This window comes from Lates calcarifer, linkage group LG1, assembly GCF_001640805.2.
Source record: "Lates calcarifer isolate ASB-BC8 linkage group LG1, TLL_Latcal_v3, whole genome shotgun sequence".
NCBI classification, from domain to species: Eukaryota; Metazoa; Chordata; class Actinopteri; family Centropomidae; genus Lates; species Lates calcarifer.
Genome location: NC_066833.1, coordinates 16,817,642 through 16,830,557, shown reverse-complemented (window position 1 = coordinate 16,830,557; position 12,916 = coordinate 16,817,642). Strand labels below are relative to the sequence as shown.

Sequence of the window (12,916 nt, the reverse complement as noted above, 5' to 3'; positions counted from 1 at the left end):
AACATGCAGAGATGGTGAAATACATTTACCAAGAAATTACACGTAATTTGAAAAAAATCTAATAATAATATTAATGAGCAAGGAAATAATGTGGCCTCCATAACAGGAAACATCAACACAAGAGTTACACAAGTCAACGCCCACAAAGTTTTATAACCTGGTTTTGTTGTTGTTTTCCTGCTTAATGTTAAGACAAAAATGTCTTATGAATGTGGACAAATACTTGTAACAAATGTTTCTGTCATTCTAAGGAGAAATTGTTTTATCAAATCAGTTTGCTCAATACTAACATTCATTTATGTATTTATACTAAATAAAACTTAACCTTTTCAGTTATTTCCATTGGTGATATCTGGTATTTTAAAGATGTGTAGCTGCACAAATTTGAAAGGTTGTTTTATTACAACAACAAATTACATTTAATCCTTCCTTATTAGAATTAATAAAATTTTTATATGATGAGGGCTGTGGAAATGCCTCAGGAAATAAACAAAGTTGTTGGCTTGACTTGCCTTATTTAAAATGATTAACTGCAGTATAACTATAATGTTTTTATAAACCTAACTATAAACAAATAATAAATAATGTCTAAGATAACATACTGCAGAGCAGTTTTTTATTAATTTGATTTTGTGGAATATTAAGCTAAAGCTAATTAAACACAAGCCATTAACTTTCAAGAAATAAAAGTGTGAATATATTTCTGTCGGTTACAAATGACTGTGGAGACAGACACACAAAGCCAGGTGAAATGATTACGTTTTAGGCTACAGTAATACAAATTGTAATGAGAGCATTATGATGTAAAGTTATTTTATGATTTAATAGGATACATTTATTCTGTACATATCAACTAAGTGCAGTATTTGCACAGACAAACAAAAATACTTACTGTGAGTTTGGGTAATCATTTTTGTCATTTCTACCGTTGACAAAATACATATTCTACAATAACAAGGTTAAACAAAATTACTAAGGCAGTGTAGGTTTATTGTGACCAACTTTGTGTCACAATGTAACCACAAATTACTCTATATGTTAAGGCCACAATTTCATATTTTAATGCAAATGCAAGTTTGCAGTATGACATTTAATTTCAGTACAATCTTGATGGACATACAGATAGAAAAGGACATTGGCATTGGCAAAGACTTGGATAAAATCAGTGTAACTGCCAGCAACATAGTTTAAAGTCTGTTGCCAACGCTCCACCCCCTAAAAGAGTACAAGGAGTGTTGCCTCTTAGAGCAGAAATGCAGAATTGTCTTTCTTATGACCATGGGTCAGTCTAGTTCACCTTTCACCCCTAGATTCAGTCATGTGTGAAGACACACAATGGAAGCACAGAATCTGAAATCGCCCTCCTGCTCTCACAGATGTAGAGTGTAAAAAGAAGAAGTAATTTTAATGTACGAGCTATTTTTTGTGTGTTTAATTTGTTTAATATGTCAATATAAAGAGACTGCAAAAAACAGTAAATATATAAACACATGTTGTTCCAGAGAAGTGAAATTTCAAAATTATCAGATATATGATACATTGATAGATTTCTGTTACATAATTTCTGTGATGCAATGTAAATCATTTGAGAAACACAAAATGTTATTCATCTATAATCTAAATTCATCAGTTACACAAGGATTATATCAAATGACTTATTATTTAAAAACAGGAGAGCAAGGGAAATGATTAGTCCACTGGAAAGGAAACCACAATTGAAAACAATTTTCTGGCCAACTTTAAACGTATGAAATAAATTGTATTTTAATGTATGACTGATTATTAATATTAAGATTAAGATCAAGAAAATTCTACAGATAAATTTAAATATTAAATCTGAAATATTATAAATGCAAAGACAAGATTTCTCCTGCCATCCCCATGTTTCAAAAAGCCATAGCTCAGTTTTAAAAAGTAAATACTTCTGATTTATACTTGGACTAAAAGGGACTAGTGAAAAAAGATGCAGACATAACATGCAGCGACTACAGGCCACTGTCAGTTGTTACTTCCCAAATGCTGTTGAAACAGAATTTCTATCAGCACAAAAACGAAAGAAAGAGAGTGGATTATGATTTTTTCTGGAGAGGATAAATAAAAATGAGCGTTGTTACTTTTGATATATTGTTATCTTGTGCAGTAAAAGTATAAACCTTTCAGGATTACTTGTAAAAACACCAGTATTGATACTGTGCAATGCTCAAAAAATTAATTCACACCAAGTATCAAAACAGAACTATTAATGGCCTATATCCTGACATATATTCAGCATATATAAATTATTTGACTCAGTAATTTGCTTCTTGTAGAAATCTGTTAGCCTCTAAACCACAGGATCTTCTTATTTTAAGCTTGGTGCCAAGCATGGCAAATATATTGACTAATTAAAACAGAAAATGCACAGGTGGTGCTAATCACTACAATACTATCTCTGTTCAATTCAAGTGTCCCATGACAGTATGTGACAGTAAGCATGAATAACATCAGGACCATGAAAATGAGGTGAAACTAAATGGAATTTAGTCAGCATTGATTTTATAATCTGCATCTCTTCTTAGAGCCAGTCAAGGTTGGTAATTAATCTCAGACATAAGGTTACTGATAAATGAATTAATTGTCATGATTGCTCAGACTTTTAAGTTAAATCAAATTTTATGTCTTCTCTGAAGTGTGTACTTTCAGTAAAAAAAATCAGTTTAGAATATCAGTAATTGTTATAAAATTGTTGCTACAGATTGATCCATTAAAATTACATGGAAACAGCTCAAAATCAGTGAGTACATTAGTTAATTCAAGTATGCATTGCACTGGGTGAACTGAAAAGAATTTCCTCAGTTGAAATGTTAGGAAAAGTATCATTAGGCTTGTGTATAGAATACACAAGAAGAAGACATTCATGTTTTATCAAATGTAATTTTTCTTTTGTTGCAGTTTCAACAATACTGCAACATTATATACGTCGCGCAGAACGTCGTTTGAGCCCACCCACCTGCCGTAGGTCACATTCTGTGCAGTTATGGTTGCTCTCAACGGAAGCTTCCTCAACCGGCCACAATAAAATAATAAAACAAGTCCGACACGATCATCTACAGTTATTTAGTATAGAAATTAATGGCGATACGGAATGCTCCGATATATAATTATAATTCTGTACAACACTGCACGACGTCTTAACCTGATTTTACAATATCTATTGTTACGTCGTCTAGCAAATAATGGCGAGTTTTTTATTTTGAAGATTCGCCGAGTTGAGTTCCGGTGTAATTGTAGCATTTCGCAGGACTAGACTTCCTGTCTTAGCCTCATGCGGTATTTCCATGGTCATATAGTATTAACTGTTAAGAACAGGCTCGTGTTAATGCTGGAGAGGTAAAGGTGAGATGAACGTTGATTATGATTATGTTGTTATTGTTATTATTATACAAAATAAAGTGTCTTTTAGTTTGAAGGATGTGCAGGCAGTCGCAGTCATTAAAACAAATTGCGTTTACCATACTTTGAGCCAGGAGGTGTAGCAGCAACAAAAAATGTATTGGATAGATTTTTCAAATTGCTGAGCATGTGAGCAGCCAGTCTCAGCAGAAGAAATGATTTGATCGTGGCCCAGACTGAAGACGTAAAAACACAACAGTCTGGCTTTACTCAGGGCCTTTCTCTTAAAATGTCTTGCCTGTCCAACCTGGATGTTTTTATTCAAAGTTTTTAATAGTCTCCTACCGCACTGAGGCTTTAGTGTTGTTCCTCACTTGTAAGTTGTTTTGAAAGCGTCTGCCAAATAAGTAAATGTAGTGCCTGACACTAAAAATTGCATGTCTGGTTGACTTAACACTTTTATTTTGGTATAGCTCCTTGATCAAATTATGGTTTTGTCTGTTTTTGTGTGGCAGATTGATGGCTGCCTGTTTGCTGTGTCGACGGGTGCCCAGGATACCCTACCTCCAAGGCTTGAGAAAGAATTTTGCCCAGGCTCAACACTTCTATGACAAACCAGAGGATGAGACCAATGAGCAGAAAGGGGAGAATGGAGCATTTCAGCAGAAGGAAGCTGGTCTCCAAGAAGGCTACAGGCTGTTTTACAACCCATCTTCATATCATAAGTCTGTGTGGAACTCTGCAACCTCCCAGAGCCAAACAGATAATGATGAGGATGAAACCTGTCTCTCCACTCTTGCACCTTCCTTCTGGCAGCAGAGCAATCACTACAGTGTGAGTTGCTCGCGACACCTCTCCAGCTCAAAAAACACACTTCTTGACTTAGCTTTCAACAAAGGCCCTGAACCGGAGATGCCATCAGTGTCACCATACCACGAAAAACCCCTTATGCCAGATGTTCCAGTAGATACACGTGCCTTCCACAAATGCCGGCCTGAATATGCCTCCATGGCAGTGGACCTCACGCAACGGCCTCACCCACTAGAATGGAATGAGGCCCTCCAACTACTCCAAAAAGCGGCTGCGTTAAGGGGCAGCATGAAGCCATCTGATGTGTGTCAATTTCTTGTGGACCTCAGCCACTTACACCCAGACAGGACGTCATTATTGATGAGTGACCAGCGCTTCGCCATGCTCCTCCGATATTCTGTGGAAAACCTGCGCCTCTTTACTGACCTGCAGCTGCTGGAAGTGCTGCAGTCGTTTGTGTGGCTGGATATGCCCTCTTCCCACACTGTACTCGAGCTGTATGAGACCGAGCTGAGCCGAAGGACAAACCAGATGACTTTACACCAGTTACTGTTAGCCGCTGATTTGTGGCGCTGTACTGGAAAGCAAGCACAGCAATTCTTGCAGCACCTCTATGACTCAGTCCATTCATATCTGGGACAGATGGGAGTCCCTGAGCTAGTCCAGCTGTTGTATATAATAGGAGAAGGTAGGCAGTGCCCAGCAGACTTAATCCATCCTGTACAGCAGCTTCTCATGTGCCATTTACAACAGTTGTACCCTGAGGAGGTTGGCGTTGTTTGCTTGGGGCTTTTTAAATCCCAAACTTCAATATCCCAGAGTGTAGTGACTAATATTGTTGATAAGGCACACTCTTTTGTGAACGAGATGAGTGACTTTGCTGTGGTGAATGTACTGAAATTGTTGCGTTTCAGCTACCTGTATCACAGAGCGTGGATGGAGGCCATGACAAAGGAAGTTCCTCGAAGGGCCCCCAAGATGGGTGTCAAGGGGCTGATGCATGTGACACTGACCTGTTCAGCAATGCATTATCGCAGTGATAACATCCTTATGGCTGTTGCTGAAAGAGTGCCCTCGCTGGTGCCACACTGCAGGAGCAAAGACGCGTGCAAACTCCTGTGGGCATTTGGCTCATTACAGTTTCTCCCAGTTCAGAGTCCAAGCTTCTATCCAAGCCTTACAGAGGCCCTGAGACAGAGGAAAGCTGAATTCCAACGATACCCAGAGCATCTGCTTACTGGTCTCCTAGGCCTGGCCTTTGTCTCTCAGTTCCCAGAGGACCTAATTGCATTAGCCTTAAGTCCTGACTTTGTCAGGTTAGCGCTGACATCAACACAGCTGGAGCTGAAAAAAGACTTGTTCACTTTAGAGGGGGCTGTGGTGCTGGAGTTGCCTCAGTGGACTGGCCCGCGACTGAGCTGCGAACTGAAGGAGGAGGTCACTGAGCTGCTGTGGAAGTTTGCACAGTCAGATGTGTGCGAGAAACTTGAGGTTCAGGAGGCAGAATCTGCTCTGCAAGATCTGCTTGGAGGAGAGGAATTTGTATGTAAGAGAATGATTTTGCCCCACACTCGCTCCATTGACCTGGAAGTACATTTTGACTCCACTGGGAAGCCGATACCTGTTAACCCAGCATCCCATGTGACCACATCATCTCCTGAGAACAGCACCGCCAAATTTACTTCAAACCAGGGTCGGGGTAAAATGAACTTAGGAGTAACTATAACTGAGGAACTTATAGCACAGCTAACAAATACGAAAATCACAAAACCTTTAACCCCGTCTCCTACAGTTAAACCTACATCTCTTCACAGAGTGCAGCCTGATGAAGGGAGACTGTTTGACACAGGGCTCCACCTGACTGATGACATGATAGAATCTCTCACCAAACACAGTGGCTCTGGCTCATCTCCACGGGGCTCCAAAGCAGTCAAAGTTGCAATCCAGGTTCCCAGCAAGAACCACTACTGCATCTACTCACAGCAGTTGTTGGGCCTTCATGCTATGAAGAGAAAGCACTTGAAGTTGGCAGGCTACAGAGTTGTAGAGCTTAGCCGTCACGAATGGTTTCCCATGCTGAGGAAAAGCAGGACTGAGAAGCTGGCATACCTGCACAGCAAAGTCTACGACTGTCTGTAATGATTCTCCAACCTTCAAGAGCCAAAAGAAAACATGGAAATTTTGGAAAACTATGTAGACACTTTGGCTTTTGGGCAATATCTAGGTTGTTATGACAATGTGCAAAGCATAGAAAAATCTCTGATAAGGAGCTAGACAGAGCTAGTTTCCTATCTCTACCCACCACTGACTTTTTGTACATGTTCAGTTCATTGTGAGGATTTTGTCAGTGTGTGACATTTCAAGATATTTTTGTGAAAAGAATGCAAATTAAAAAGTATTCAGTACTGCAGTGCTGTGGTCAAGTTTGTGAACATACAGTAAACATTTTGAATGGATTTCCTCCTCTAGTTTTACTTAAATTCAAACTTCAAAATTCAAACGTCTAGCTTTTACCTTCCAGGATCTGTAGAAGAGAAAATAGAAACAATGGTTTTTTTTAATGATATTTAATAACATTCACTCATGCTTGATGGTCCTCTTAGGGGTCAATGCATTTCTTTCAAATGTTATTAGACTGCTGCCCCCTTTTGTACGTCAAAGTCATCATCATTTCATCTGATGTGAAGGTTGAATGAAAGATTTGTTTTTTGGTATTCATGGCTGCTCCTGAACAGTAAAATCTGTTACATAATTTGACAAAGGAAGGATTAAAATCATCTGTCACTTTCATATTGAAAGGGAGCAAAGACTTCACAGTAGATGTCATAATTTCAGTGCAGCATCTACCTAATACAGAAGTTGCCTATCACAAAGCTCAGATTGACTGACCTGCTTTATAACTGCTTTGTTCCAGGCTTTTTTTTGGAAATGGGGAGCTAAATTTCTGCCCCAGTTGAGGCAAATGGCTTTTATTCCACAGTTCTTTTGTGTTTTTTTCTTTTTTCCAACAGTGCTTCTGAGACATGCTTCTTTTCATGTTCTAAAACTGGCACCTGTGCCACCAAAGGTGCTCATATATTTTCATTTAAGACTAGCATTATAAGGACTTTTAAAAAAAGTCATTCTGCAATCCCAGGAGGTTTTATTTATTTCAAAGCCCCATGCGAGCTGTAATAGATGGCTTTTTCTGGCCTGCTGTTATGCCTTTACACTTAGACTACCACCTTTTAAAAAAGTTTTTAAAAAGAGCAAAAATTTTCAGCGCTTTCTAAAGAAGCTGCACAATTTGCAGAATTACAGCAGTATCCATTATTTGATTTCAAAAATAATGCGCTTAAGCACAAAGCCCAAAGAACCAAAAATCGTTAACTGTCCAAATACTTAATTACTGTAGACATGAAGTTTAACACTGAATAACAACAGTTGGTTGTTCTGTCAAATTCACATCATGTTTGCTTCTTGTTATGTTTATTTGATTATTTAGGTTTATTGGTATGAGATTTTATGAATTAAAATTTTTCTGACAACACAGCTTGTGAATACAATGTAATTCAGTGGCTCAGCGTCCGAATGAATGGTCCTTTCAGAAAAGCAAGACAAAACTGACCTTTAGTTGACTGACATAGTTTTATTTATAGGCCTGCAAATGCACAACAAAGAATTAAATTTGAAGAAAAACTGTCAAAAAAAGGGGAACTGTTTGTGTTTTGCTAAATTATCATATTCAGGTTTGGAAACATCCATAAGCAGGATATCCTGGTTACTCCCCAGAGAGAAAGCTGGGATGAGACCTTAGGGTAAGGACACACTGGGGAGGCTACAGGTGTGTTGTGTTCCCCTTAAAATGTTTCTCCTTTTGCCCCTTAGGCCTTTCTTTCCTTTGTGACCTAGAAACTGATAGTGTTTTTGCTTTCATCTTGCCAGCTATCCCAATACTGCAGGAAACATAAGCGGTTTCAAGGTCTCCTACAAGAAAAAAGAAAAGGAAAGAAAATTCTACCAGGGAAACATTTTTAATGGCACAACATTTAATGTCCAGACCAAGTTACGGTACTACACAACTAATATTCTTAAAAGATAAATATCCACTGAACATCTTAAATTTCTCATTCATAGAATTCACACAAAAATCTTCAGTATGAAGGCTAAAAGTAGCCAGCTGTATGGTTTATACAGTTTATGTCTATTAGCTTCAAATATCTTTATTGACTCAGAACTGTAGAAAAAACACAGACTGAACTTGAAATACTTAAATATTGTTTATTGGTAGGGCTTCAACTAAAGATAATTATTTTTTTTATCATCAATCAATCTGCCAGTTACTTTCTGGATTAATCAATTAACCCTTTAATAGATGAAAGGTAACAAAATAAATAAATAAATAAAAATAGGAATCAAAATTTCCCAAAGGTGACTTTTTTCAAATTGCTTGTTTTGTCCCAACAGTAGTAGAAAATGAGGAAAACCAGCAAATATTCATGTGATGAGACGAAACCCAAACTGTTCCCATGTAATTTTCAGCTATTAAGTTTTAGATTAGGACCTCTTCCTGTGTAATGGATGCAGACTTTTTATGATATCAGAACACAACTGTCCCATTTTTCCTCACCTCTGTCTCTTTCTTTCTTTTACTTTCCCTCCCTAACTTCCTTTAAGTCACTTCCTGATAGGAGACGACTGGCATGAAGGGAGGAAAGGAAAAGAGTTGTAGAAGAGACAAATTCAATAATGCATGGATGGGGGAGCTTGGTGAGGTGGTTTAAGATCGTGATAAATGAGAAAAGAATGAATAGGTGGAAGGATGTAATGCTATGCTTAAAATGTGCCAGCAGAGGGCACTCTCCCCCCTTGCAATGATGAAATACTCCCAGTCGATCTCCTTAATATGTATGTTTTTCATGTGATTAATTAACTGCACAGTGTGCCTCGCTGTGTTCAGGTAAATGGTGGGGAAAAGTTTTAACAAGCTTAGAATAACACATGAAAAGAGAATTCATTTTATATGTTGTCAATAATACTTAATATTTTCAACAATATAATTAACCTGCAACAAAAGAGACAGAAATGCACTCAAGGTCAGTAAGTACATTTTAATGAGGTGGAGAAGAGTCAATAAACACCTCTCCTATTCTTCAGAGATCTGAAAAACTATAAAAAGAATTCATATTTGGGCACTTTCAAGTCAGAGCCATCCCTGCAGCTACAGATTTCACACTTATGACTGTGCAGGAAACATGCTTTTGAAGTTGAGATGATTCACTTTCTCATTTAGCACCATTTTCTTTGGATTCAAATGCCACTCATTGGCTAACCGACTAAATCCCTTATTCACACAGGCAGAAAACGTCAGCTACTTCTCTCACTGATGATGTGTCAGCTCTATTATGTTTTCAGGTTGATGCTAACAAGGGCAAACATGTTTAGGGAATAGGGACCTCCTGCCACAGCGCACTAGTTTATTAGAGTGTGTGAAGTAATGGGCATGATTATCGGTTTAGATTGGATCATTATGCTGTTGTTACATTGTATTCTGAGTAATCCACCGAGCAAGGTGCTAAACGTCGTCCTATTTGCTCACGTCTCACTGATGACAAGACATTTATTGAGTTATTAACTGGCTATAAACAAAAGTAAGTAAAGAAAGAATAATCATTAGGCTTAGATACTTTTTTCAAATGTGACCAGTGTTTCACCAGCTAATGGAGGAGGCTCTGGTAGAGTGAATGCTCTCTCAGTAATCCCCATCTTATTTGCATTTCAATTCTTTTGCTTTTCTCAGCCTGGAAGCTAATCCAGCACAGTCTGAATGTGGACTAAGCTTGCATCAACATTTCTTAAATTATCTCAGCATAGAGATACTACTGTCTGTCTGCCATAATTCCTTAATTTAGCTTATTGTATGAAACAGACAAATCCCAATGTCACATATTCTTTAAGCATTGATGCAACACCCCTGCTACGACTTGTTACAGAGAAATCCACTTCGTAGACCTCTGCAACTTGGATCCCTGACAGTCACAAGTGAGAGAAACAGGCATGGATTAACCAGATAAATGTAAATGAATGAGACACGACAAATGTTTCCCCATCACAATTTTGCAGCATGATGGCCCTAACTACTGCCAGTGTCCTGCAGGTTTCTGTATCACTGCTTCTCAGTGCCACTTCCTTTTTGACCCCTTCAATGGCATTCAATAATGTGTCTGGATCCCTGCCTTTAAGATTCCAAACACACACACTCTGCTAAACCAACTGCTGCACGGACGCGACAGATAGGGGGTGTTTGCATTCAGCACTTGTCTTAGCTGCTACTGATAGACCTTTATTAACTTAACCAAGTTCAAGATTTGCCGCTTGGTTCCACATTTCAGGGGATAAATCCTTTCACTTCAAGAACACAGAGGATTTGGATTATTACTGTTGTTTTTTTTTATTTAATTAATATTATCCTATTTTTGTCCACATCAAAAAATAAATAAAGAGTGTTTGGGGAAAATGTCATGCAGTGTTATTCAATTTACAGTTTCTCATGGACAGATATATGGTATGACCATCTCATCTGGACTACTAATAGTCTGTTACAGCATTTGGCATGACATAGCAGCAGGATGATGAGGATCTGGGATAGATGTAGTTAATTCATGCTATCCATAGAGACATTAGCAATCTGGCCCATGAAAAGATTCATCATGACCAGAAGGCACATTAAAGAAAAGAAGCTGAACACAAACAACAGTAATAATGATAATATGCAGCTTGGCTACTCAGTTCAAAAGTTCCACAGAAATAAACATTTGCAAAAGAGAAATTCCAGTAATTAAAGCATATGCTGCTGTAATTAAAAATCCCCTCAATCATACTACAGAGACTATTTTTACCAAGCTTATAAATAATGAAGGTATTGGGGGAAAAACAGTTGTGTGTTTTCAAGCTAATTAACATTATGTGTCCCCTCCCCATTCTGTGTGAGATAAGTTCAAGATGACACTTGTGCAAGCAGCATTGTGTTGCATAACTGCTTTGCTGTCCCTCTGAACTCATCATTTGGTCACACAGATCATTGCAGCTCAAAGCAGGATTGACGTGTGTACAGCACAGTCACTGTAATACAGTTCCACTATGGCATTTGCAGAGAGGTCAAGCCACTATAATACTTCGCAATCATGGAAATTCTGGTTGGCATATCAGAAGGCGTTTCATGGTTGTTTTTTTTTGTTTTTTTTTTGCATAAACTGTGCAACAAGAAGCCAGAAATTTGAAATATTTACATTTTTTCTTATCTCAAATCCCATTTTTGATCAAATTCACTGCTGGTGTTTTTTCAGCCAAAGCCATTCTGTACACTGTAATTGGTTTTGCATTGTTCATCGCTACTGATGGGGTCTGGCTTGTTGCAGGATTCAAATTTAACTTGACTTAATGTGGAAGGCAAAAGTCAGTGTCAGATGAGACTGTTGTCTTCTTTATTAAAAGAATGATACACAGCTGGCCACAGCTGGTTTGGGTGACTTTAATTAAAACAGACTTGCTATTACCTGCATATATATATATTACTATATATATATATATATATATATTATATATATATATATATATATATATCAAGTCATGTGTGTGTGGAAAATACCTGTTTGACCCTCAATTTCTTTGTTGCTAATTGCACCTCTAACATAAAAGAAAAAAAGAATATAGAAGCAAAATACACTATTATCTTTTTGTGTAGCTTTGAGCACTGAAAACACTCCCATGGGGTACACACGCAAGAGCTTTAAGAGAGCTTCAAATGGATTGATATATTCCTTACATGGATACAGAAAATTCTCTTTTAATTATATGGGCTTACAGCTGAGTCACTACACTGAAACTTCCGTCTGATACATATCAGGATTCAGGATGCTTAGTCTGCAGGATGGGTGAAGATGAGATGCAGTTGCAATGGACAAAGCAGGAGCTACAATTTTGGTATGGATCAATGACATTCTTATTTTGGGCAAATTTAGCAAAAGTGCAGTGTACCGGAAATTTCAAATTAATTGGGAAGTCTATTCAAGAGCACTGGGTCATCACCTTAAAACTACAGATGGCATTATGATCCAATAAATGACTTACCATAGAAGGTTAAAATATTAATGAAACTGATATACTGAGAGGCTTTCTTGATCATTCTCATCACACTACACACCAACAGACATTTAGGTTCCTGGTTTATATCAATATGTGACTGTATTTAATGTTGGCATTTGAAATTATATTTGAAATTATTGTATTTATGTTATGTGAGAGTGTAATTTTTAGTGCTATCCTAAATAGAAGCAGAAATGTCACAAAGTGGTGATGCAGCTATTGCAACATCAGGAACTGGAACAAAGTCAGAGAAACAAAATCCAACCATGAAAGTTTAATCCTAGTTGCCTCTGATGTAAAAACTGTTTCTGAATTCAGTTTAATCAGCTTCAGCTTTTTGGTCACACAGTTGGATTTACTGCAAAATAGAATAACAAATGCTACAAAAGCATAATCAGAATTTGTCTCATGAATTAAAGAAGTGTATTATATATGTATTATCTATTAATGGTGTACAACGGAGTGATGCACAGCCAACCTTTGAGCATAAATTAAACCTGTCCACTAGCTTTTAAGCACCTGGGAACCATCTTCTGCTTAAGGGGAATTCATATTTTAGTCTGTAATAGACAAATGTAAAGTGATGTGTTAACGATTGCATAATGGTTAA

The 12,916-nt window shown here is 37.6% G+C and overlaps 1 protein-coding gene across 1 annotated transcript; it reads left to right on the top strand.

Moving 5' to 3' along the window:
- The first annotated feature begins 3,258 nt into the window (after nt 1–3,258).
- LOC108901613 (FAST kinase domain-containing protein 5, mitochondrial) lies at nt 3,259–6,592 on the top strand. Its single transcript, XM_018703159.2, has 2 exons — nt 3,259–3,375; nt 3,888–6,592. Exon 2 carries the CDS (start codon nt 3,892–3,894, stop codon nt 6,319–6,321), a length of 2,430 nt encoding a protein of 809 aa, XP_018558675.1. The 5' UTR covers nt 3,259–3,375; nt 3,888–3,891; the 3' UTR covers nt 6,322–6,592.
- The last annotated feature ends 6,324 nt before the right edge of the window (nt 6,593–12,916 follow it).